The following is a 27,971-nucleotide window of genomic DNA, read 5'->3' on the forward strand; positions in this document are numbered from 1 at the left end:
CTGTCCGGTTACGTTCGGGTCACATGACCGGGAGCGGAGCACAGAGGCTGCGGCGAGGAGCCCCCGCCGTGGGGGAGGGGAGGCGGCGAGCGCTGTGGCGGCAGCGGGAGACACCCAGCCCCCGCCCCTCCCTCCGTGCCCGCCCCACCGCCGGCACCGGGAACGAGAGAGGCCCTCCCGCCCTCCGGACACCCCCGGGGCGAAGCTGCTGCTCCCGTCCTAGCGAGGCGCGCTGTCTCTTTAAAACTCCCGGGCGGCGGAGGCCGGTGTGGCCCCCCTGAACCCCCGTCCGCCTCCAGTGCTGCGGGATAACGGGGATCGTGGCGGCGTGCGGGGATGGGATGGGATGGGATGGGATGGGATGGGATGGGATGGGATGGGATGGGATGGGATGGGATGGGATGGTCCTGTGCCGCGCCCGCCGTCGCCGCCTTCCCGGCGCCCGTCCGGCCTCGCCGTGGCGACAGAGGCTGCTCCGTGCCGCCGCCGGGGGGCACCGAGCGGCTCCCGCCGGGCGGTGCTTGCCGGTGGGTGTAGGATGGAGCAATGGATGCCGCCGAATGCTACGCTCGCTGCCGGGCAGGAGTGGCAGGCGCAGGTACGTCCCTGCGCTTCCCGCGGAGTCGCCGGCGATGTGGGAGACGGGGACGGGCCGGCAGCGGCGGGACTCGGTGTCCCGGGCCTGTCGGGCGCTAGTTCTGAGAGACGGTGCCGTCCTCCGCGTCACCCTGGCTGTTCTCCAGGTGTCATTTATAGCAAGTCTCGGTCCGGTGCGCCGGGAAGGGGCGGCGTGGGACCGGTGGAACTGCCCTGGGTACGCCGTGGCTGAGCTGTCAGATGGAAGGTTATAAGTTCAGTTAGCAAAAAGAGTGATTCAGAGTACAAAAGGGGAAAGGCTGGGTCTGCTTGCGGTCTGTTCAGCTGGACGCAGGTTATTTGAAGCCGGTATTCTTAACTTGCCTTTTTAGGGATAATGTAGCTGCCGTATGTAAAAAATCAGATCTTCAGCTTCCCACAGTGGCAGATTTGGTTGTGGTGGAGAGCAGAGGGAAGGTGGCTGTAGCAAGGCCTCGTTTTATCCAAATCCAAGGCATGCTGCAGAGTGATCCGTGGATGCTTATAAAGTGGAATAAGGAAATGCACCAACAGACATACCTGGAAATACATGTATGTCCATGATACATGGAAAAAAATGCCGGTCTTGAAGAAGTTATTAAGTCAGAGCTGTTAGCGTGGAGCAGGGATGCCGTCTTCTACAAGAAGCTGGGAATCCCTTGGATGTGATTTCTTCAGGCAGGGAATCAGGCCGGGGAGCCCAGATACATTTGCTAAGCAGAGCAGTGGCATTGACAGAACCATTTTCAGAGAGAAACTTTGTTCTTGCTGTTGAAGACCTTGTGGGAAGAGGTTTGGCCAGCAATAGTTAAACAGAGTTCTTTGCACTCCCTACCCTGCAATCCTGTTCCTACTGTCCTTCAGTGTGCTTTTTGTTGTTCAGGGGGAACAGCATATGCTACAATGCCAACTGTCTGAATTAGGTCCAGATTATTATTTCCTTTCTTAAGGTACTTATTTAGGCAAGCATTTAGGGTCCTAGCTGTACCTGGGATGTTTTTTCCATGGTAATTAAGTAAGATATGCTATGGAAAAAAGGCCCAAACTTTGAACTTTTCATCTTGACAGCAGGTGTGCTGATGGGGAGGAGGTGTCTTGTCTGCTTTGTAGATCCACAGGTGATTGCAGCCATCATAGGCTGTTGTTACTTTTGCAGGATCTAAATTGATAAAGGATTAGACCAGTTTTATGTGAGTCTGCCGAAGCCATCTCCCACTGAAATTAATGGATGTCTTGATAGGCACAGCTTGAGTCTTTGCATCAAATAGCTCACAAACATTAATTTATTTACCCAAGTTAAACTGCATTTGAAAGGTGCAGGTTTTTAAGACTAGTCTTAAAATTCTTTAAGTCTTTAAAAAAAAACAAACCAACCCCAAAACCCAACAACTTTTAATTTTAATGGAGCTGAAAGCTGACTGCTGCTGTTTCAGTACTTAGAATAAAGCAGTTGAACAGAACTTGATCTTTAAGACCCTTGAATAGCTAAGATCTTAAAAATATGTCCATTGTAGTTCAGCACAACTCTCTGAGTTCTGCTATGTGAGCATGTGGCAGAAGGTTTATAGAGTGTATTTAACCAGTCCACTTGGCAATTTTTCCCCTGAATGGTTTCCCTTGCATTTCAGTTTTGCAAACTAAATACAAAGTAAAGAGAGTAGATGGGCATTTGAACTCAAGTCGCTTAGCATTTCATTACCCATCTCTTTCTCCTGAAAGATACTGAAAAAGCAATATAATTTTTAATTTGAGTGGGCTGCTTAGGAAAACCAGTGTGTTTCTGGCAGATATCTGGCAGGCTTTTTGGCCTCTCTTCCTCTTTTATGCTGCACTTGCTTACTTGTGTGTTGGCATTCGTGTGGGATTCTCCTCTGTGCTGTCTTTGAAACTGGAGAAAAAACTTAGCTGTGGTTTATTATTAACAGCTCATAATTCAGCTTTAAATCACCTTTATTTGGACTGCTATACTTGAATCCAGCAATAATGCAGTTTCTAATCCTGTTGGATTCAAGGCCTGTTGGAATCTAGAAAGATGGTTGTATTGAGTGTAATGTTGCCAAACTTCAGACCTTCAATACTGTCTGACACCTGAGACATGTCACCTGTGTCACAGGGAGTGATAAATATTCACCTGATGCATTTGGGACACCCAATTTATCATGTGAATTTAAAATATTACTTCCATCTCTTCTTCAGAGTTTTAGGTTTGTTTGTTTTTTAGGTTACAATCCATGCACCTAAAAGTGTAATAGAAATTTATTCATGTCTCATTAAGTGATGCGCTTTTAGTTTTTCTGTGCTGGTTTTTCCTCCTGAGTTTCTAGAGGTACTTGATTAGGATTTCTTTCCCACTTTTATGACTTTTTGAAAGGACGGTTCAGACTGTTTGAGATTGTGCTCAGATGTGTGTAGCACTTTCTTAGTCAGGTGTGATGCTGTTGGTGACAGGATCAGTCCCTAGGTTTTGGGTTTTACTTTGGTCTGCACATACTTGGATTAGGGGCAGCATTTTGTCTGATAAGATCATATTTTACATTGTAAATGAGCATACTGCTGATGATATAAGCATTAATAGGATGACGGAAGCGTCTGCTAATCTGAGTAAAAAGTCACTTGAGCAGTGGGAAGAACTTGATCCAGTCTCAAGTCCTGTAAGTGTGTCTTTCTTGGACAAGTTCAGTTGAAACCTGGAGTGGATTAGCAGATTTTTTAATAGCTACAGTCAAAACCTCAGCAGCTCTAGAGAAGTTAATTAGGCTTAAAGGGCTAAGATTTTTTGAGAGTTTTCAAATTTCTCAGCATTTTTGAAAAGTATGAGAGCAGAGTCACTGTTCTGAAGAGCTCTTTGCTCCCTGCAACACTGCTGACACTCCCAGAAGAGTGGAAGCCATGGGGATCTGGGAGTTGTGTATCCTAGCCAATGCATGCGAATTGTTCCCCAAAGGTATGGGGAACATGGGTACAACTGTAGTAAAAATATGTCACTGCTGTAGATCTGTTTTATTAGCACAGCTGCCATTTCTAATACTTCCACTTTTGATTTATGCTGGTGAGAAGGCTTGGTGACAAGTGTGACAGCTGCAGTAGCTTCTTGCTAGAACCTCTGAGTACCTCTGGGAGTCTCCAAGCTTTTCATCCAGGACTCTGTCCTACCCATTAGAATTGTGCACACAGTTTGTCCAAGTCTCACCTGTCTTTCAGACAGTATTGTAGGAATGTAAAAGTGATCCCTGGGAAAACTGATATAAGAGCCCAGCAGCAGTGGTGGAATGGCTCTGCTTTTTCTTGCCTTGGCTTCTGTGCTCTTCCTTGTCTTGCTGTTGGGGTACGTTCGTGATAGGTGAGTGGTCATCCCCAAGGAGATCTGAGCTTTCACATTTTTGTTGCCAGTAGGTCTGGTGGTCTGAGAGGTGAAGGAGATCCATGGCGCATGAGTCACCTTTTGCGTAGGTTGTATGAAGTGAAAAGATGAAGAAATGGATCTTTGTTGTTCTGTAGGCTAAGCTGGTTTTTTTGGTATTGGGATATTAGGAATTGTTTTTACAGCTAGTGAACAAAACTAGTTGAGTCGTTGCAGTTTAGACCAGGGGAAATAATTTTAACCATCCTTTCCTCAGTACAATGTATGTCATTTAAGGAAATGGTTTAACTGTATGTATAGTTTTTCTTGTTAGGAGACTCATCTCTGTCAGGCATTTTTAGTGTAACCCAACTAACAACAGTTATTGCAGTGGTGATTAGCTGCCAATTTCCTGCCTCTGGCTTAGTCCAAAATTAGCCTTTTACATGTGGCCCGTCCACTTTTAACAGGTAAAGTTCAAACATGACAATGTCCTTTTGGCTGGAGAGACATTTTTAGTGGAGCTTGACTGTAAAGTTACAGCAATATATGTACTTGCACGTGTTGTTTTCCTTAGGAAAAAAAGGATTCAAACTGCAGTGGTTCCCAAGTGCATTTGTAATGCCCGTGCTGGTGAGGTATTCCAGAGGAAGCAGCTCTCAGTGACAGAGCTCCAGGGAGGTGTGTGTATGCATCCGGCAAGCAGAGCTGATGTGAACAGTGCAGCAGAGAGCAGGGATTGATTCTGTACCCAGGAGTGCTGTCACCCCAGAAAAACAGGTCTGGAATTGAGTCACAGCTCTTAGCATTCCTTGTTGTTTTACAAATAGCTACTCTTGTGACTACTTCCCAGCAGATCTGCCAAAGAAAATAATGTGTAAGTTATCCTTTACCATATCTGACATAAAAAGCACAGATAGCAGTTTGCACAGCTGGTTATAAAGAATGGTCTGACAAGGCTCCATATGAACAGATTTTTACTGTTCAGTCTTAATTTTGTTAAACAGGTTAAAATTTCAGAGTTCTGGGTATTTTAGGATTCCTCTCCAGTTTTCCATACATATTCTGTATTTCTTGCTATTGCATCTTTTTTTTTTTTCCCTCATGTGACCCTTACTGGTTATAGTAGTCCCATTTTGATGAAGACTCAAACTGTGCAAACTTAGTGATGATTGTTGTTTTCAATTACACTGGGAGAGCATGTGGTGGGTGAGGCAGGCAAAAGATGGGCGTGTTCTCACAAATAAGGCAGATATGTGTTGCTTCTGGAGCTTGAGTCTCATCCTGCCTTTGCCATAAAGCGTCCTCCTGCTCAGGCCATGTGTACATGTGCACAGGTTCCCCAAGGGGATCTCTGGCTTGAAGCAGAAACAGGGACTCCAGGCAGGGAGAGTTTCCCACGTGCTGTGTGGTCACAGAGGGTTCTGCTCCCTGGTATATTGTGCTGTGAAAGCTCAAGTTACATTCTTGGTGCACTCAATTCCCAGCTTGGTTCCCTACGTGGAATATAGCAGGAGGATTCTCTATAGAGTTAGCTGCTGAAACAAAACCCCCTCATGCATGGATACAGCTGCCAGTGTGTACCCCAGCAGAAAATGGATACATAGTTGCAAACGTCAGTTAAGGCTTAACTGAAGCTTTTGGATTTTTTTAAACTGTTACTAGCCACTCAATAGGGTAAGCAGGGTTGGGGGCTTGGCAAGAAGCACAGTATGACTTTATGCCTGTGATTTTATGTGCCAAGATAAACCGACTGACAGTTTCAAAAGTAACTGTGCTACTTTTGTTTTGACGTGTTGGTAACTCTTACAGTCCTGAGACAGAATACTTAAGATAATCAAACCTAGATACTTTACACTTTTAAAGAGCATTTAGGAGTCCTCCAATAACTTTGTTACAAACCACTTTTCTTAGCGGTACAGTTGGTCTGCATATTTACATTTTATCAATTTATTTGAAATACCTGGGAACTAATGCCCTTGAGTGTAAGTATTACCTCACAGTGGGCAAGGGAGAAGCCTGAAAAATATTTGCTGGAAAAATTAGAATTAAAATGTAACCTAATTCTCTGTTATTGAAATTAAATGGTGCCTGGTAAGTTTTCCTGCTGCATAAAAGATGTAATTGTTGTTTCTTAACAATGCTGTATAAGTCAGGCCACTGATGCAGAGCAGTTCCTCAGTGCCAACTCTTTGTCACTGAGCTGTTCTGACCATTTCACTTCTTTGAGCAGGGCCTGATCATTCAGACCTTCTCAGCAATTCAGAGAAGAGGAACTTGAGCTATTCCAGAACCAAGACCTCCAGCGACAATCTGTTCTGATTCCAATGGAGAAAGCCTACTCTTAAGAGCAGGGGCTGCTTCTTCAGAGGCACCCATGGCATTGTATTGTAATTTATGGGGAAAGGATGGGTTTACAGTCAGATGCTTTTGCTAGCTGTACATGACTTTTATTTTTTTCTCCATTCTGTCTGTTTTATGTTTTCAACAGGAGTCCACTATTGCACTCAGACATAATGCTCTTAGGTGAAGAGAGAACAGTAAGCTACTGCAACCGTAGTTACATTTTTAGCCAGAATTTAGTCATCATGGCTTGTTAATGATGCTCCAGGAGCTTTTCACAGAATCTTTGGGTTCTGTTCCTTATTTAGTACACTAAAGTGAATTTGAAACAGGCAATAAAATAGGAGTTGTCTGCCAGTATCTGAAAATACATTCAGAAAAAGAAGTTGCTAAGAAAAAAATCCATTCATCCTCTCATTAATAAGTAACACTCAGTGGACTAGGAATAGATTAAAAATAACAAAGAAGAAACTTAGAGGATAATTAAGACACCTTACCCTATGCTCATTCCTTCAGCTCATACTGATGAAAGTCAAATAGCATGATAAGGTGGACAGAGAAATTCTGTGACTCTTTGTTTAGTTTACCATTTGGCTACAGTTCCCTGTAACCTCTGGGATCAACTAATTCCCCCTCTATATGAATACTAAATGCAAAAAATTAATGTAAATAGTACTACATCTTAATAAATGTATTCCCATACAAGTATATAAACACTACTTTTGTGATGGGATGGAACATAACATTATAAATAATCTGCCACATATAATAAAATCATGCCAGGAGAACAAATAGTAATGCCAGTTCCAAGCTTGGGACAATGTTGCAGGTCTCCAAGAATGTGCTGGTAAACATGAAAGAAAACAATCAGAAATACACAAAGTAGAAAAGTATTCAGCATAATTTTAACTGTTAGGGGTAAAGCAGTAGAATCCTTCACCAAATACAGGCAGCAGATGAGATACACCCATAGGTTAAGCTCTCTCTAACATCATTAGTACAGTGGTTGGGAATAATGCTCACAGACTGATTTAATTTTTATTTTATTTGAGTAGAAGATTTAGAGATTTATCAAGAGACAATTTCATGATTCTCCAGAAGCATATTTTCCAAGCCTTGTGTTCTCTATTGTTTTGTCTGTTTTCTTCTTCTGAGTTTGTTCTGTCATCAGAAAACTACCCTTGCAAGTTCAAACAGAACCTGTGGAAGAGCAAACACATGGATATGAATTTTTATTTTATTTAAAAATCTTTAAATCTATTTATATGAAATCAGATAATCTGAAAAGTACCTGTAGCTGCCATTTGAAAGTTGCAAAGAACAAATACTAATCCCCATGTACATCACATTAATACAGTAATCTTATTTTTCAAATTATGAAGTACAGAAATTGCACTTGTTATTATGTTCTTAATATTGAAAAAAAAAAGCCCCACCAACCTCTATGGTGATTAGTATTACTATCATCCACTCAAGGCGCAGTGCGTGCTTTTCATTCAGGTGATTTCGCATTAGGTCTGTCAGCTCCATGCAGTGCTGCAGCTTTTCATTCATTACCTGCAAGCAGTTACAAACATCACAAATCTGGACTCCAGAAATGAAATCAGATCACTACACAGGGAAACACACTCCACAGAACTAGAAAGGGGTTAACACCTCTGCAAAATAGAACAGAAAATTCTCTTAAGACAGCATGCACAAGCAACAGAAGCTTCAGTATAAACGAACCTGTTATTTCAATAGCTTCCCCAAAAGAATAGAAACTTAGATATACATCTACAGATGTTGAAGTGTTTCTGGGTGATAACTACTCATGAAAAAGTCACAAGCAAAAGAAGATACAGCTTTCTGGAATGTCTCAAAATCAAATATATATGATTGCTGTACCACCAGGAGGGGTAGTTTTCATGTTTATTCTCCTTTCAGCATTAAATATTATGTCACCTTTCAAGAACTGACGTGAATGATCATGGCAGTAAGAAGAATTCACTTCTCAGTTCTTCTAAATATTTAAAACCTAATTTAGTGGCTCAGGAAGTAAACAATTCATTAATGTGAGGCAGGTTAACCTAAACCTGGTAAACATGCAAGTGGGCTAATAACAGCTGGAAGAGAGGAGAGTATATAATATCTTATTATTAATTCCCTTTCTTCAATTAAAGCACATTAGTGGAACAATCTGTGACCCTGCTGAGCCAAAGACAACTGATCTGAGCATGGAAGATTCTTACAACAATAAAACACTCACCTTAACTCTGCGATTAATGTTGAGAAACTGGCAAGTCTTGTCATAAAGCTCTTCTAGTTTTTCTCTATCCCAGTAGAAGTCTGGTGTTATCAGCAGGTCTGAGCTCAAATTTATACGGTGTCTAAAAAGAATGGGTACTACTGTAGTTCAGGCTTTCTCTTGGTGAATATAGGAGCAAATATTTACATGCAGTTAAATGACATAAGAAAAAATTCCTGTAATTCTACACAGAATATGAAAAGAATCTCCTTTCATAGTAAAAATACAATTGGAGTGATTATTTAAGATTGTTTGTATCTCCTGAAACTTTTCTGGGAATACTCTACTGTGGAACTGTTTTGAACATAAATTACTTTTGTCTTATGCCTACACTGCCTCCTCAACCTGTCACCTTCCTTAATTTTTGATACCTGTAGAGAGGTCCCTGGCTATGCTGGCAGCTCACTGAAGCAGTACACAAAATAACAATACAGAACTCCTGAATGTGACTGGTACTGCATGCTGGATTTGTGAGCACAGCACACCCCTCAGAATCAGGCTATGGTCCAAGTATCATAAAGGCTAAAAGCTAAAATCTCCTGCCTTCAACATAGTGCTAACATAAACCTCTGGATATCTGGAACGTCACTGTAGGTGTTGTTACTTATCAGTTCTTCAAGTAGCCCAGCATTTGAGATAAGAAAAACATCCCACCAAAATGTCCAAGGTACTACTAAAAAACAATTTTTTTTTTTTTTTTGAGTGTAATGGTCTGTATTGTCAAAGGCCAAATTTCACTTGAGGGAGGAAAATACATTAAATCCAGTAACTTAGCGGTGGTTTCTGAGTAAGTCAAGGGAAGGACAGAACTCACAAAAGATTTTTACCAACTCTAGGCTGCAGTTAACAGTTCTACCTACCCACCTACCTTCCTCCTTTACATGCTGTAGTAGTATCTACTGTAATTACTAGTTAAGAGACGTGCTGCTGGACACAGGAAGGGAAAAGGGTGTGGTATTTGGTAATTTATGATATACTGCCTGCTTAACGCCTGCAGCTGAAATGCCAGTGTGAGTGGTGAGCCAGTGGGTCCCCTTACTAATGTAAATAGCACACAGACTCCAGTCAAAAGAAGGAATTCTCCCACCCCATCTCACCCTGCTCTATTTAGTGTGTATTGTGCTCTTTGTATCATGTAAAAATTACATTGTGCATTCTGTGTAATACAATGTCTTGGGTGTAACCAAAAAAGTTACCTTAATGCAAAGAGTTCTCCAATTTTCTGCATCACATCTGCATGAGAGAGTTTTACCTTCCTTCTTGACTTTAGAATCTGGAAAGTAGGAAGTTCTTCACTGCTTCATCAAGTAACATGTACTAGTAGTTAATAAGAAGTCCAGAGTTTTACAGCCTAAAGTACCTTAGAATCTTGGAATGCATACTGTACTTACTAAAATTTTAGTTTTGTTTGCTTTAGTGCCTTGCTTCTCTAGCTTTCTAAGAATATCACTGTGCAAATGGTTCCTGCAGGCTTCTCAATAAATCACTGAGTATGTCATCAGTAGGTAAAGAAATACTGGGGCATTTTCTATAAATGATTTCCTGAACAAGAGATCATTTGTATTTCCTTCCTGCTGTTTTTATTTTAAAATCATGACAGTGTTCTTTTTACCTTGCCACTCCTTAGCCTTTTTACAGACTTTCTCCTTACAACAATCAATGTATTACCATTTATTTCCTTCATATAAAAGTAATAAACCCAACGTTTTCTCTTTTGAACCCTACAAATCTCATTTTAAAATACAACATCATATGGGCTTTGTACTGTAATTAAGTCTCATGAGAAACTTCTAAGTAATTCACTGGAGCTCTTCATTATATTCAAGTCAAAGCACATTATTTTCAGCCCAAGTTAGCACACACTGTATTTGGTCAGGTTTTTAACTGCTGCTTGTCCTGTTACACATAAATTTCACCAGTAGCAAGTGACAGTGGCACAACATGGGAAATATTACAATGCAGAACCCCATTCCCAGCCCTTTAAAGGCTGATGATTTGTTGTCCAACCACTTTGCAGGTGTTCTGAGCTTCTCTACACTGATGGATTTACCATCAAATGTGTTGAATATTCAATTGCTTTTTTCCAATCCTTAGCTAGATCTGGACTGGTCTTTTATAAAACACAGGAGAAAAGGAGGGGGGAGTTACAAACAAGACCTCACCTCAGGAATTGACTGGATAGATTCCACAAAGTTATCCAGTAATGATTCCCAAATAGCCAGCTTTACTGCAACAGAGATGACAAAGCAGAAGACTGTGAGAGGTACATATGCTTTCAAGTAATTGTAACTTTAAATCTGCCAACAGGGCTGCTTCAGGACATGCTGATGCTTACAGATACTATGTGCAGAAGTTACAGTTTCTACTATACAATCACTGTTCATGTACCAGTGGAGAGATCTGGGCTGGGCACTGACACAGCTCTGCAGACAGAACCAGCTTCACCATGAGCGCAGCCTTCTTCTCCCAGTGATCAGTTGAGACCCTGCAGAGTTTTTGCTTCAGCTCAGAGGCTGTGTGTCCAAGTGCTCTACTGGATGTGTGAGCTCTCTGCAAATTACATTCCAAGGAAGTTGGAGATAATGAGCTAATGTGGCATTAGGCTGATTTCATGTGGTACCTCAAGAGCCTTCAGTGCATTTCTAGTGTCCTGCCCAGCTCTCATTCTCCATTAGTGCAGTATTGATGCACTGTGCTCCAACCACAGAGAGTTAGCTTGTACAGACACACCACCTGCTCCTGTTGAAGCTCAATTCAAACTTGAGCAATATCCCTTTTTTTTAGGTGAATGTACTGTTACTAAAGATAATAACTTTTGTTCTATGGAAGCACTTGCACTGACAACATAAAATTCTGCTATGCCTCAGCTTGAACCTAGAAAAATGTTTCTACAAGATGAGAATATAACTTGTGCCTTGTTCTTTAGTCCACGGATTCCCAGACAAGAATGAAGTAGCAACAGATCAAAAATTAACCCCATGAAACCAGAAAAAATTAATCAGGGAAGATTTAATTGTCAAAATGAACTCTTCTGTGGTAATAATAGCATCATCTGGTTAGGACATTGCCAGTAAACCAAATGCTGAGCATTTTGCACACTCATCTTTTGAATACAGAGGCCTAATCCAAGTCACTGATTTAAATGACTTTAAATTTAGCCCCTGAAAAAAACCCCCAAAACAGCCAGAAAGCATTTAATCTGTCACACACTATTTGACAGAGGTTGGTTTCTGCTGTTGATAAATTTGACTAGGGACTATACTTGCATCCTTTATTTTTACTGAACATTATCTCCTGGGACTAAATCCCTTGCTCCCTTTTAGAAAGCACTACTCTTCCATACAGTGGTTTTATGAATAAGAAAACTACAGAGAACAATATGCTTTTTTCTCAACAGCTCTTCCTTCAACAGTCAGAAACCATTTAGTTACACTGTACTCTTTGATCATATGATGTAGCACTTTAAAAATGTGCGTTCTGTTTCTCTCCTGTGTAAAGGTGTACTGCCACAAAATACTACTGGAATCCTGGCATCTACCCTAAAGGCAGTAGAGGTAGACAGACCAGACTTCCCTCGAAGGCCTTTTCGAGAACAGCCTTACTGCTGCTAGCTCCTAACTCCTACTTCCTACATCATTCAAGGTCTCAAGCAGCAGACAGGTGTTACTTGCTCATGCAGCAGCACAACTGGTGAGCCTGACTTCTTCACAGTGCCTCCCACTGTCTGCTACCATGGCTAATAAGCCTGCAAAACATTATCTGTGCCTCTAGTCCACTTACGTGTTACTGATACATTTCTCCAGCTGAGAGTAACTACCCTGTATCACTTCTTTAGCTGACATCTAGCTTTTTCTGTCAGAGGAAATGATGTCAGTATGAACCAATTACACAGGATTACCGAGAGGTTTCTAATACTGAACTCTACACTCGTTATCCTAGGATAGTTCTCAAGGGTGGGGAACAGGATGCTCAGTAGAATGTGTATCTTTTGCAAAGCATGTTTGTTAATGTGTTTTGTTCAGCTTTAAAATTGTTCCCATTGAATAAGGCAATTCCATTTTACAGAAAACATGGTAAAATCATTGAAAACAAATCCTCTCAATCTGAAGCACAATCACTCTTTAAAAGATTGTCTAAACCAGATACCAAGTCTTTTCCAGCCCATCACTGTACAAGTCCCACTAACAATGACATTTCACAATATCTGTAGCATAGACTACATAGTACAAACAATATTAACTTACCAGAAAGACAAAGAGCATTTGAAAAGGCAAACTTCTGCAGAACAACTTCATCACTATCCAGCTCAGAATTTAACAAGATTTGTCCTTTATGGAGCTTTGACTGACCTCTGTTAAGGCAAGATTGAAGGAAGCATATTCATTGAGTCACCAGCATAGGAACATTAAAGAATAATCAACAAGGCAAGAAAGGATGGTTGTTTATTTAGATAAGGTATGCCATATCTGTATAGGTATCATCCCCCCCCCCCCCCTTTGCATTTTACTCATGTTCAGCCTGATGATATTCACAACAAATCACTGAAAATTAATTCCTCAGTGTAAGACAAATATTATGGCCAAATTTTATGTGTGTAAATGCAAGTGCAGCATGCTGTGATGGTAACTATAGCATTGCTGCATACACACAGATAATTCAGAGTAAGCAGGCTGCTGGCCTCTATTCTGCTTATTAGCTCCTCTGTTATCTTTCTGTTTTCATTTTCCACTGTCACTCTTATCAACCTTACTGCCTCTCCACTATGATGTTACTTTCCCTAAAACCTCTGTTGCATAGGGGGCAAGGAACAAAGAAAAGGAGACGAAAGACTTGTTCAATTTTTTATGTGAATCTCACTATGAAACATGCAGAAGCAAAATGAAGCATGTCAAGAATCACAAATTACACAACTAAATAGTACATGCAGTTTTCAAACGGTCAGGGAAAACCAAACACCTAACTCCTTATCAGGTGACCTTAAATAAGGTAACCTCATTCATTCAGTTCCTAATATTAACAGTGTCCTGTCTAGGGATTGCTCTTTGTTGCTGTTGGAAAATTACAGGTAATTTATATAATGATTTTCACTGTGAAATATTTCTATAGAGGTAATTTTCATTCCATGATGAAAAAACATTATTTAACAAGCAAAGATAACTTGCCAGGTTTATCACTACACAGTAATTAAGTTGTAACTTTCCTAGGAAATGAAGTATATGCAGAAATTACATCTTTGTATATGAACCTCAGGGATACACAGAGAAAGCTTATAGAGAGCATCCTCTTTAAATGAGACTCATCTCAATAATGCTTTTTTTTTTTTTTTTCTGTGACATACAAAGTTTCTGTTTGGGATCGCTGAAGAGTTGTGTGGGCAGAGAGCTTCTTATTTACAAGATCTATTGTATAAGCAAATCACAAAGGCCACTACCTGCAAGTTTACCAAGACAGAAACATTTGTCAACTCAGATTTACTGTTTTCTTTATTTTACTTATTTGGAAAAAAAAGTAAGGACAAGTATATTTTTACTAGCTGAATTACGTTTGCTTGAATTTGGTTTTAGGTGCTTGAATTTTGGTTTAGCTTTTATATACAGAATGCCTGAAGATACTTACTCTCCTATTCTATAGTTCAACTCTTCATTCTCCCAATGGACCAGTGCAACTTCATATGGCTGAATTTCATGCTGCTCTAGCACTCGCATGATTTTCTTCATCTAAGGAGACAATTGCAGCAATAGTTACCATGCAGTAAAATTATCACTCTACAAAGAGCTTGCATAGGGCAGGCTGATGAATGCAACCCTCATGCTGAAGTTATTTACCTAACAATGAAGAGATGTGCTAAATAATGAAGTTATATTATTGACATAGTTTACTTCTGAAACCAGTTGTGGTTGGAGAAGAATTTGTGGCTATGACCAACTGCAATGATTCTGGGAAAACTGAAATGTCATTTTTATGTGCACACATGGAACAGGGTAAGGATTAGCCACAGCAGCAGTAAGGACAACATGGATATATTCAGTATTATAACAATGAGCTGTATTAGATTTTGACAATGTCTGAGTGTGGGAATGAATTTTTAGGAGAAGTACATCAGGTGGTTGTTTCTGATAAAATTACTAGCTTGCTGCTAAATCAGCCGTTTTGATTGCTGCTGAAATCAGTAGTCTTGTTTGAGCTACCAGAGGTCAGTTATATTACAGAAATCCTTTACCACTACAAAAATCTGGAAAACTTGTTTCAGCTGCCACATTCATCCCTGTAAATAGTTAAATGTGCAATTTTATTTGCAGAAGTAATCTCACTGCTCCTTTATTCTCCAGTACACTAGAACCTGGTGCCAGAAGAAAGAGCCCTTTTCTCTCACAAAACTTTCTCCTCTGATACTTGACTTAGGATCTCTCATTGTTGTTCCTTTTTTATATGCTACAAGGCCCCCTTCAAAAAAATAATCTGCAATTGGAACAAATTCTGAACTAAAAAAAGCACTCACCTACAAGTTTTTAAAAGGCATTTAAATACACAACAGCCAATAAAAAAACAAATCACAAAACCATAATAGTTATTATGCCTAAATTCTTAAGAGTTCAATCTTCTACTAAGTCATACTTTAAAAGCACTCTCTTTTTAAAATAAAATATCACAGTTAATCTTCTAGCACAAAACTGTACCCTTTAAATTTTTCATAAAGCATATTCTCCACATTAATTACTCTAAAAAAATCTGTTGGATCACCTGCAAGAGGGATTTTCTTTGCACTGCACGCCTCTTCATTGCTTTCAAGAATCGTGGTGATACCATCTATGTAGCACAGTAACATTTTTCAATGAAAAAAAAACCCCTCAATCCTATAGCTGAAACTGTTCCTTTCGTTATCCTGAATTCAATATTAGCATGACTAAGACTTGCCATATAATTCAAGTCTTGTGATAAAAAAAGGGTATGAAAACATAGGAAGCGTCTGCTCTGAGGTCAGTCACCTCAGCCAAAGAGCAGTGTTCAGGGACTGTTCAGCAGTGCAAACCTGGCATTGCTTCTAGGCCCAGCCTAATTTTAGAGAAGGGACTAGCTGTGACACAGTAAAATTAATTAGAAGAGATGTTCTGGAGTCACTAGCTGCAAACTCTTGCTATTACGGGCACTTACGTCACACAGTTGCCTTTGAAAAAAACCTCAAAGCTGTTTTTTCTTTTTGCCCTTGCTATTTTGGGAAGGAAGCTGCTGTACAATCTTCCTACTTAGGTATTTGAAACTCATACTTTGTATTTTAAATTTCTTTTTGTGATCAGTCTGTATTTGTTGCTTCTCCTGTTAAGTGTCTGGTAATTTAAAATAGTTTTTTCCTCCTACAAGTCATTCTAGGATACTTTTGTCCATTTGCACTGATATTCTATATTCTGTTTTACTGAATTACTTTCAGTTTCTTTTCTACAGACCAGTTTGGAGTTTTTCTCCTTTCCTTTCAGTTCATTAAAGCACGTCCATAAATATACTTCCTCTATTTGAGCAAGCAGTTTGGCAGTTACAGCTTTGACTATGATTTCAATAAGCAGAGAGAGGCATTTTTCCTCCTCTTTCATAAATAAAGCTACCAAAGGACCAACTACTGATACTAGTATTGACCAGAAAAACAAGGTATCAAATTTTCAAAGGTATTTAAACATGTAAAACACCAGGAGAATTTTCAGAGTACTCTGGTGGGTTGAGGTGTCCAACTCAAAGATCATCAGGAGTTAAGTCAGCTGGTCTTCAGTGATACTTGTTAATCAGTAGTGTAGTTACAGCCATAGCATCCTAAGTGAGCTACAGGCAAGGTCTGAAGGGAAAACTGCTGTCTTTCTGTAGGACACCTGATACACTGACACTCCCTCAAAACAGACAAGAAAACAGAAACATTCCAGTTCAGAAACAGAAAAAGTGAGCTTGAATCTAGAAATTGATTACATTTAGAAAAAGCAGTTCTGTGTTTCCATGTGCTCTAAATGAAATCCTCCTGTGAATTTCCATGCATCTCAGTATCATCTATTTAGTACACCATTGAATTTCACATACTCTGTCTACAGATGAAGTCAATACTTTTTGTATCTAGAATCCAGTTTAACCACAGTAATAAAAATACATTTAAAACATCAAATAACTATAAATATATTCATTACAAAAGATATGCCTCTGGCACACCCTTCTAGGTCAGCAAAGCACCAAACTATAGTATGTCAGCAACATATTTAATAATTATAAACTTCCTTCAGGAAAACTGCTGGCTGGTAAAAACACAGAACACTATTAAAGAGTTGCTTATAATTATTTTTTCTCTTTCAAGGATATACAAACATATGTCTTTAATAGTTCTGACTTAAAATGGAATAGAATAGAATGATCCTTTTCTTCTAACACATTTTCTGTTACATAAGTGCTTTTCAAACAATCATCCACAGGCAGATTTTTCTGATGTACTTTTTCAGAATGTAGAGCTGCAAGAATTTTCTTTTTGTCAGTCTCACTAGATTAAGGTTTCAGATTTTTGTTTTAAATAGATGAGTTTCAAAGGTGATGTATCAGCACCCCACACACTTGAGGGCAGCAGCAGGCAAGAACCTGCACTCTTTGGAGAAAAATCAATCAGTTTTTTTCCTTCATAGAAAGATCAATCTCTGAAACAAACCTCTGGCACGCTGAGCTTTCTGAGACTGACAAAACACCTGCTTTTGCAGTTTTAACCAAGTTTCACTTTACTTACACTTTTCTCTTCCACATTCCAAAATACAACAGCCCCTTCCCTGTGAATTCAAGGAAAAACTGAGTGTAATCATACTGTTTTAAATGTACTTTAATGGAATACTCAAATTGTACAGTGGCAATTTTTGTCATTGGGAATCAAGAAACTTAAGACTATCTTCACAGAAATGATATACTAGTTGCTTTTTAACCACATTTCAATGAAAAACCATGAGAATGTGTTTTTTAACCATTTAAATAATTCTGATTTTTTTAAATCATTCTGACTGGACAGTTATTCCTTGAGTTTCATGAGGTAATAAGATAAAATGATCTAGCAAGCTGCACTACTTCCTTCCCACTATTACTATAATGACACATTATGTTTTGAGCATGATCTATAGCTTACCTGAAAAAAAAAATCATGCCAGGATCATCTTCTTTTGCAGATTTCTCAGTACTGACCACTAAAACATTTGCAGCATCTAGTTTGAAATAAGTGAAAAAAATTGAATAATTAATCACACTTCTAAACACAACAGCTGATAGCTGAAAGCATGTAATTCAACAGTTGCATACTAACACATCAACCAGCCCCACATTTTATTTTTCTGATTAAAATGCTTGCCAGGGACCAACTATAATATCAAACTACACTGCTTCTCTGAACTGTCACACTCTATACCGACTGGGCCTCTATTGAGAACTTCATCAGAATCTTCAGTTATTGAAATGTAGCAGCATTGAAGAAAAAAAGACTTATGAAAAAACTGATGCATTAATTGAAAATAACCAGAAACAGAATACTGAAGTGGACATGCAATGTGAGAGAACTGTGAAAGTTGTGCACAGTTGCAGAGAAATTACCATTCAAATCTGTTTGCCTGGAAGCTCTTCTTTTCTATACACTGAGGGATTAATCTGCACTGAAATTGTGCTGACTTTGCTTTGCCAGTCAGAAACTTAAAAGAGTGTAGCCCCAAGACAGGAGAGCCTACACCTGTATTTTCCTGCACATTTGAAGTGTGCTTTTGAAACAAATTTGAAACCAGAGCTAGTCCAAGTACATACCCCCAAACTTACAAAATGTGGTTTCTGGGTTCTCAAAACAGGGGTTTGATTTTTCTCCTACAAATCTTCTCCACTGTGCCACTCACAAAGACAGATGAAGTTTTGGAGGTCCTGATGAGGTTTCAAACCAGCATGACTTGTTTTGTTTCAGCACTAGTGGAAGCTAGACCAAAAAACCCTTCTAATTCTACTTAAAGTGAGACTTCATAAAGATTTTGCAGGGCCTAACAGCTAAGCCTTAGAAATTTAAACACCTCTGCAGGAAAATCACAAATCAAGTGACAGAGTATCAAACGTTGTTACTTCTGCCTGTGTACAAATTCTACCTTCTGCTTTACTGCTCAGGCCATAGAGGCCAGGTAGACTGAGGCAGTAGAGAGAGATGACCAAGTACCAGATACACTTTTGCTAATACCCGAACTGGGACCAGACAGTTGGTCTGAATGAGCCCTTAAAGACTTTTCTTCCACTTGCTATTTCAGTTCAGAAACATATAATTGGATGAATAACTAGAGCAGTTTTAGGTGTGAAGTTTGAGTTCATCATGGAACTAACATTTGTCTACATTTTCTCATTTGCTTTTTCAAATACCAGCCATATCTTTATTTATCCACTCCAGCCAAAACACACACTGTTGAAGAGAATTTGGCCTACTTTAAATGGAGGTGAAGGATCTGCCTCTAAAATGTTTTTAAAGAGGTCAAAACCAAGAATAATGCTTTGGAAAACACTACAAAGCAACAAATTCACACAGTACCTGCTATTTTAGATTTCTATGTGGTAATATTTTAAAAAATTATTTTCCCAGACTCAATGTTTGGCTTGGTAACCAACCACTGCTACATGCACATGCCAACCATCACAACATTTCAGATCTGCTGGCACAATCCAATATCCTTTCATTATTACTTCCTTCAATATCGTTTCATCATTACTTCCTCAAAACCTTTGATAAACAGTGCTTATGAGTCAAAAACACCATGAAGAAATAAAAGGAACTGACAAAACCGACACTCCCTGAGTAAAATAACATCAACAGTAACATTTAATTCAAGGTCATCCTAGGGTTGTACAAAGTTTCTATCCCAAAGCTATGAAACCAAGGTTAGTTTTAATACAAAGAAACTACAAAGAACATGAAGCCTATATTTTAGTGGGCATTCTCTTTCATGTTCATCTTTCTGAACAAGACAATCATTAGTAAATCTCGTTCTTGAAAGAGACTTAGATTATTATTTGAGAGGCAGCCAGGCTTTTGATACGCCCTACTGAAATGCCCATGAAGTAACTAACTAACTGCCTGTCCTTCTCCTAGCTTCATATAATCTGTTCTTTCAAAGGAAGAAGAAAATGCATTCTACTACTGACATATGAAAATCACAGCTGTTCCAGGGCATAAGGTTCCTTAAGCTATAATAAGATCTATTTGTTTTTCTTTTATAGTATACTGAATCTATTTCCAAGCCATACTTTCCCAAGTGTTCAGAGATACTTTATATGGAAACCAGAATCAATTATTTTACTGAAGCCTACCTAAGTGAAGCATTCAACAATTGCTAGGATATACTTGACCCAATAAAGAAGTATCAACAGCATTCTCTTTACTAGAACTAAACATTTATGTGTGTATTTTTCCCATTTCACTTAGTCAACAAGATTCTCTCCTGCATGCCTTCCTCTCCAATGCTGTGATTTACATTAATAGAAATCTGGGTACAGAAAGAAGATGCAACACTTCAATTTACAAAACTGTTTTGACAGCTGATGTACTGCACTACCTCACTACTGAAAGATTAATTAAAATAAAACATTCAAAAACTAACACTCAGTTAGTGACCATCTATAGAAATTCTCTGTTATCAGTCAATTTCCAAAGTTATTTCTCATGCATACATGTAATTTTTCTATACTTCTATTGTAATTGTAATGTTGGGAGAAATTATCAGAGGCTAAGAGAAAGAGCTGCTCATATGGCTATTCTGAAAGGTTTTGTTGTGGGGATTTTTAGGCAAATAGAACCTTTAGGCAAAGCAGTAATTTTACAGGCAGTATGATATATTTCAGGATATTATCAGAGTAAGAATACATGAAGTTATAAAAATTATATCCCTCACCCCATATTTTATTTCCCATGATATAACATTGCATTTAATATGTTTCAAAAATCTACCTCTAGGCAAACTTGTTATTTCAACATATCCATGTGAAGTCAGGTCATGACACAGATTACCAAGATGATATTCATCTGCTGTTGCAAAGGCTGTGCACTGCATCAGATTCTGTGCCAAAGGAATAGAGATTTGAGTTAGGGCAAGGCTGAAGCACGGTGGTAGTAAGACAACTGTTTGCTTTGAACTTATTAAGAGAGTGACAATTTTAATTTATGCACTGTTCTGTGGTATCATTGCATGATGTCCACCTGGTGTACATATACTAACAAGTGTACTCGCTCCTTGTTAAGAGGGAAAGCAAATCACACACTGAGAACAAGTCAGGTGGCATGAGTGAAGTAACAACAAAAAAACACTGTGGCAGAGCCACAAAGACAACCCTTCTTCCCTGAATGCCAATCAAATACTTGAAGAGTAGAGCTGCACTTGCTGCTGCTCTGCCATCCCACGGCTTATGACATTCTCGGCTGACCACTAAAACCAGAGGCAAGACACTCCTGACAGCAGTTTTTAATATCCGTGTTTTAAGCATAAATGGAGTTTGACTACCCCAGTCTGTTTATCAAGCAGAAGCTCCAACCACAAACGTCATGCTCTGCCACGCACCAGGCTACTGCCAGGGCTGAGCCACTTGCAGCACAGAAAGTCACCGACCTTCCGGGCCAGCTGCAGGTGCTGCACATCTACCCCATCCCTCCCCCCACCCCGAGCCACGTCCTGCACTAGCAGCACTGACAACACAGTCCAACAGCACACCGTGGTCAGTTTGTCCCAACAGCCCACAATCTTCAACAACTAAAATGTCACATTCAAAGAAATAACTGGAAAAAATCACTGACGTGAAAGGAGTTGTGAGATTTTCTTGATTAATCAAACAAGTCATAATAAACTGATTTGCAAATTCTGCTACTCATTTGAAGAGTATTTCTTCGTTCTGATACCATGCATGACCTGCAAAACTATTTTTCAGTACAACGTAGTGGAAAATATCCAGAAAGCAACATCTCACTGTGGATCAGTCACTTCCCAGCTTTTAGTAACTAATACAAATGCGGATGTAACTAACAACAAATGAACAAAAGAACTGTGCTCATCTGTAGGCATTTAGGCTCACAATACACTTCAACCTAAAATCCAAGTTACACTCTTGCAGCACTCATACGCTGCCAAATAGCAAGGCTTCAAGAGGGGTTCTGCTCCCTGCGGGAGGCTGTCACCGATCATTAGAATCACCACCTCACATTGGAACTTTTCTTTTTTAATGCAAACATTCTACTATCACATCCAAAGCTTTGCTTGCACATCATCTTAATTCAGCAACCACTAGCAGAAAATAAGCTTTCAAAGTAATTATCATATTCAGAGAGCAATTTTGTAGGCATATTCCCACAACTGTGCTAGAAGGCTGAATTAACAGCGGAACAGAACTGAGTTTTCAGTTCCCTTGAAGTATCAAGTTTCATTATCACAATTTCAACTGTATAAATCCATTCTCAATTGCTTAATCACCAATGCCAATTATATATCTGAATCTGAAGATTCTTCCAAAAACCTCTGGTTATTTTAAGTACACGTGCTCTGCCATGAAACTCTTCTGTCAAGAGTTAAGGGAGAAAATTCTCATCTTGTAGTTAGTATACAATCTGAAAATCTCCATCCTGCTCTGTGCTTCCTACAGTCTACTACTCGGGCTAGTCTTCATTTCAAGGCAAACACACTACAGGATTGATTTTGTGTCTTACAGCTGCAATTTTAGTTTCAATGGCTACATTTCTCATCTAGTTCCAACCAGAGGTTTTCTGTTAAGCTACATGCCTGAAATAGCATTTTGGGTATGAGCTACTTTAGTTTTTTTGGTTTTTTTTTTTGTTAAAATGTACTGCTTTGCTTAGATATTTACAAAAATCTTGTTTGATAGAGAACATTCGGCTTAGGCATATTTTGTGATTAAGACACCTAAAATACGCCTGTGGGTGCTGGTGGAGATACAGCCTAAAATCCTACTCCAATCAGTGACTCAGCTAATCCTAAATTAGAAGTGTTAAATGGCTGATCAACCTTAATGTTTCCTGCTACATCACTTTCATGTGCAATCTTCAAAAACCCCAGAATACATCCCCTGCACTGGTGCTAGAAAGGAACTCAAGCTACTCACCCCCTCCTCCTTTCTGCCTACAGCATTATTGAGATTCTGTTTGGAGCAGCACACAGGACAGCCAAGTACATTGACAACTCATTTTCTGTACCATCATGCCCCCAACAACTGTACAGGCTCATGTAATTGTAACTCCCCTTAGTCCATCTCTTCCACTTCTAGCATACTAAAAATTTTAGGAAAAAAAATCCATAGGATGAACTTTAGACCTCTTATCACCACAGGAATCAGTCTTTATCTGAAGGGCAGTAAATACTATGTCTTTGCCTGAACTTCCAGCTATCTCTATGCTAGATGGCTGTAGCAATAAGAATTAACTCAGAGGCTTTTCCTGCAATCTGATCTTACCAGGTTATCCAAGCAGTGGTACCACTCACTGATGGACTGACTGAACCACTTAACTGCTTTCAAGGAACTCCTTTATCCATCCTGAAAAACTGGCTGTACAACCATTTATCACTGCTGGTGCCCAGAACTCTGCCTGTAAAAACACATGGAGACCAGTGCTGGGGAGGATGGGAAGGATCTCATTCACCAAATGCTCTGCAGAAGAAAGGTGCAAGCTGTCAGGCCCTCCCACACAGCAAACACCACAGATACCCAGGGTTCTCTAACTGAAAACCTCGGGACTGGGCCTGCAGCTGCTGTCTCCAGAAGCAGGAGAAGATGGGAAGATGTCCCTAAGGCAACTGGCATTAGAGCCTGCAATACTAGAGGTAATGTCTGGCCCAGCATTTTCCCATGCAAAAGCTTCCTCGGGAAGTATATTATTATTTCTGTATATCAGGCAGTATTTTCTCCATTTCTTCACAATGAAAAAAATTTAAAGTAGCACTGCATGTTACTTGCACATATATATAAAAATGTCAAAGAAAGAAACTGCATTCTATGCCATCATTTAAAAGCCTCAAAAATGTCACTTCACCCAAAACCAAGAATAATCAAACTCTGAATGTAATGTCATAGCATGACTAAAAAGCTGGAAACATTGCATAGTGTTTCAGGACTAATATTTTTCACTTTCCTCTTCCAAAGCAACATGAAAGTATGAGTGGAAACTAAATTGTCTATAACCAACTCTTTTATGTTACACTAAGGCATATACCAGCTTATCACACAAAATACTGATCAGAAGCTTAGCTTTGAGAAGCCAAGCACTAAAACTTTTCTCTGCTCACACTGAGTAGAACATGTAACAGATATACTGTGCAACATGGAAGCCATTTCTGAAGACACAGTGCTTGTTTTAGTCTCACCTATCATACTTTTTTACTAAAAAAACCCTGGAACTTGGTTGTTTTAAACTGAGGAGAACAGTAACACATCTGACGCCAGGATTCACCATATAGGAAATCCTATATTCAAGTGTACTTAAGATCTGGCCTTAACTGTTCTTCCTCATCATACCTCACTGTATGTAAAACAGGGTGTTGTTGCATTTCCTCTGTAGACCTCAGAGTCTGATGATCAAGGTGCTATTTCTACACATGGAATGATCTTTCTCAGGTAACCTAGGCAACATCTGCACATTCATTTCCCATCTGAAATCTAATCTGAATATAAACTTTATGCTACTTACTTTCGCTTCTATTTCTGTTTGAGTCAAACCTTAAAACTGGGTAGATCTGGATAAGCAAGGAAATGTAGAGAAAGTTAAATTATTCTGAAAGCTAAACTTTCTTTCTCAATAGAAAATGTGATCTGAAAGCACTGGTCAAAACTATTTTTAATGCACTTCACCTTTCCACTTTATAACCACTCATCTCCCCTCCACTTCTGTTAACATACTGCAAGTAAACTTCCATTTTACTTTCAAAATACCAAACATACCAATTTCTATCAAGCTTGCTTCTATTTGTAAAGCTCCAACACTAGTGTAAATAATGGTGTTAATTTCATTAAAACGTTCATCTAAACCCAAATCTGAATGTAAATTAAATTGATGCACTCCCTTAATGCCACACAGACTGTAAATGTTATACTTCACCTCCATGGCTGAGAGTGGCAGGTTCGTTCTGGATGGCTGCTTGGTCCTCGGTGCCTTTGGTGGTCTCTTAACTGGTTGGTTATTGGGTTTGGGGACAATTTTACCAGCTGATACAACTGCATAAAATCTTGATCCTGTGCTCCTAAGCTTTTTGATCCACTCTGCATTGAGCCTGTAGCTATCCATCATCGTCACACCCAAATGTTTCCAGGATGAGAAAAAACCCTCCCCGTTCTGACAATAAACATTTCTTCCCAAAGTGGACAGAAATCCTTGGAGAAAATGCCAATTCCTGACTTGCACACATTGACTTGTCAACCAAGGGGACGAAGGTTTCAGTGCATACAAATTCCAAGATTTTGCTGTTCTGTGAGCTGTTCTTTCAACTTCGTTATCTAGCTTTAATAGTAGACATCCAGTTTTGTTAAAGCTTTGGTATTGGTATATTGTTGTTAGAGCGTGGAAAGATCTCGTCTGAAGGTGCAGAAGTTTCAGTCTCATTTCTTCCCTCTAAACTGTATTTAAAACAAACAAAATAATCCATCAACATTTTGGAAACAAATATTATTATTTCTCTTTTATCTAAAAGGTGGTCCACACTACTCTTGCATGTGTTAGTACTCCTCAGCACATGACATTGGTTGGAATAAAGAGATTTTTTTGATCCTATGGAAACACTCTAAGATCAAAACACATCTGTGTGCTTGCAACAAGTGGCAAAAAAATGGAACTGATTGCTGTGTGAATATGCAAGTGGGCATCTCTTCCTTTGGCTGCTCATTCTGTGCAGCAGCCTGCACTTTCAGTAATGTCACTGCTTGTGAGCAATCACACGTTAAAGAAGACATCAGATGCTGTGAATCACTGTGATATGTAATAAAAACAACAATTAGATAACTACGTGGTTGTATGGGAATGTCACCTACAGAACACACACACTGCTCAGCATCAGCTCCAGCTGCTGTGCCATGAACAGCTGAGCACAGATCCAGCCCCAGCCATCTGTCCTGACCACAGCGAGAATGGAACCGACTCACAGCCTTGCTCCTGCCAGTACATCCTGGTGCTACAGGGACCACCAGGCCTGCCTGCAGAGCCACCATGCAGCCTGAAACACAATAGTGTCCTTATGCTGGCAGTTCAGACTCAGCAACCCTACTATATTTACACTACATTGTGTGAGCTAATAAAATAAAAATATTCACAGACTCAGTACCTCAGTGGGTGTGTTTCATTTGCTGAAAAAACTCAGTGACAAGTCCCTACCCTCATCTAGTTTTCTTAATCAAGAACATTTCTCCCGTGACACAAAAGTCATCCTCAGCAAATTATTAACAAAAAGTCATTGAGCTGTCTAGTTCAAAAACCTCCCCATTTCAGAATATTTTTCAAAAACTGAAGGGAGGATCTTCAGTATTAAAAATATATTTAACACAATAATTCAAATAAACATTTAAAGAGCAAATCATGGCGTGTGCTGCAGAAAAAGCCCTTCATCCTGACAAGGATACCTAGAAGAATGGGCTTATCTTTACATGCTCTTCACTCCTACATTTTTGCCCAATTTCGAATCCTGTTATTAGCATACTTACTGGAATAAACTATTATTTTCATTTTAAACTTGTTCTATATTTAAAAAGCGACCCCATACAGGACAAGGCATATTTACCTTTTTAAAGGCCTGAAACCTCCTGGATAAAAAAAGAGCTGCAGAACTAAAAAAAAAAAAAAAAAAAAAAAAAAAAAAAAAAAAAAAAAAGAAGCCTGCAACCCAGTTGGTGGAGGGCTGAGGTAAGGGGTAAAGTCTCCAGCAGTGTGTAGAGTGTGTAGCGTTTGTCTCTTGGAGAAAGAGACTCAAGACTGTTTTGCTAGCTTTCCTAGCCAATTAAACCTCATCCCGGATCGGTAATGCCAGGAATGATTTTTCAACTGTACAGGCTTACAGCAAGTTACAAGTAAAGAGAGCTCATACAGACGGAATTCCATCGAGGGGCCTGGGCGTCAGACCTGCGGCACCAGACGCACCGAGCCAGAACAAGCCGAACGCAGCAATCCAAGCAGAAAGCGGGACGAAGGGCGACCACAACAGGGCAGGAGGCGCCACCTCCGAGCAGCAGGCATGGAAGTGGGGTTTATTTTCCAGTGTCTCTTCAGCATACGGCACACTCTAGCCACGCCCGCTGCAGGCAGGCCCGGCTTGCTGCGGCACAACCACCGGCATGCACGGATAGGGTGGGCCCACTCCGCCGTCGGGCGGACCGGACCGGCAGAGACCAGTCCGCGAGCTCTGCCCGGCCCACGCAGCCCGGAGGGCTCCAGATTGCCACCGGGGAGCGCCAGCCCCGGGTGGCGGGAACTCCGCCCCTTCCCTGCCTCCGCATTGCCGTCCTTTGCCCCAAGGAAAACAGCGGCCGCACCGCCCCCGGCAGCGCCGCTGCGGCAACAGCGGGGGGAAGGGACGCAGGGGAGCCAGGGCTCCGCTCCTATTGGCTGCGAGCCGGGAGGGCGGGCACAGCGGGCCGCCAGCCGACCAATCGGAAGGCGAGGCCGCCCCGCCCGCGCGGGCAGAACGAGGCCGCCCCCACCCCACCCGACTCACGGGCGCCCCTGGCGGGCGCGGACGACAGCGCCGCCAAACGCGCGGGGGGCCCGGGCCCCCCCACGCCCGGCCTGCGCCGCTGCTGCGTCACCCCCGGGCAGCGACACCTGGACTCGGGGAATGGCGGGGGAGCCGCCCCGCTCCCGCCGCCATAGGGGTATCCTGGGGTGGGGACAGCACGGGGCTGGGAATCGCCCCTCACACCCGCAGGCAGGGGCTCCTGCTCGCCCCGAAACTGCGCCCTCCTCGCGAGGAAGGTCGCGGGGCCCCGCCGCTCTCGGCAGGATCGGACCCGGCAGAAAGGGCGAGCGAGGCCGCCTCGGCTCGCCCACACCCCTCCCGCGGGCGCTGCGGCGGGCCCCGCCGCCCCGGGATTGTCCCAGGAAGAGCTGCGCACCCCTCCCTTGGCGCCGCGCGGGCTCCGCCGCAGCTCCAGCCGGCGGCGCCGCCAAGGGCGCCCGCCGCGCCGCCGGCCCGGCCCTCCTTCCCCTCCCTTCCCCCGCCCCGCGCGCGCGCCCGCCGCCGCCGCCGCGGCGGGAGGGGCGAGGCGGTTCCCGCCGCCGCCGCGCGCCAGCACTGACCTGGGGGAGGGGGCGCGCCGCTCTCCGCCGCGCGAGCCGCGGCCCCGCCCACCGCCCGCCGGGCCCCGCCAGGGCGCGCGGGCCGACACGCCCCGCCCGTC

General features: G+C 41.2%; 1 protein-coding gene across 5 annotated transcripts; it reads right to left on the reverse strand.

Annotated features, from left to right (window-relative positions):
- Nucleotides 1–7,325: 7,325 nt before the first annotated feature.
- Nucleotides 7,326–27,949, reverse strand: RMND1 (required for meiotic nuclear division 1 homolog). 5 transcript variants are annotated; one of them, XM_062490029.1, is made up of 12 exons: nt 27,871–27,949; nt 24,691–25,205; nt 20,548–20,656; nt 17,716–17,791; nt 17,329–17,368; nt 14,202–14,302; nt 12,830–12,936; nt 10,748–10,839; nt 9,782–9,858; nt 8,547–8,667; nt 7,739–7,855; nt 7,326–7,498 (listed from the first exon to the last, which is right to left on the reverse strand). In XM_062490029.1, exons 2-12 carry the CDS (start codon nt 25,189–25,191, stop codon nt 7,466–7,468), a joined length of 1,374 nt encoding a protein of 457 aa, XP_062346013.1. In that variant the 5' UTR covers nt 25,192–25,205; nt 27,871–27,949; the 3' UTR covers nt 7,326–7,465. The 5 variants fall into 5 exon arrangements, 4 of the variants coding, with proteins under 4 accessions (XP_062346013.1, XP_062346012.1, XP_062346015.1 ...); XM_062490028.1 differs by lacking the exon at nt 27,871–27,949 and adding an exon at nt 26,663–26,922; XM_062490031.1 differs by lacking the exon at nt 27,871–27,949 and adding an exon at nt 26,663–26,910 and having other exon boundaries at nt 10,748–10,812.
- Between the last annotated feature and the right edge of the window lie 22 nt (nt 27,950–27,971).

Source organism: Cinclus cinclus, chromosome 3 (genome assembly GCF_963662255.1).
Source record: "Cinclus cinclus chromosome 3, bCinCin1.1, whole genome shotgun sequence".
In the NCBI taxonomy this organism is placed as follows: domain Eukaryota; kingdom Metazoa; phylum Chordata; class Aves; order Passeriformes; family Cinclidae; genus Cinclus; species Cinclus cinclus.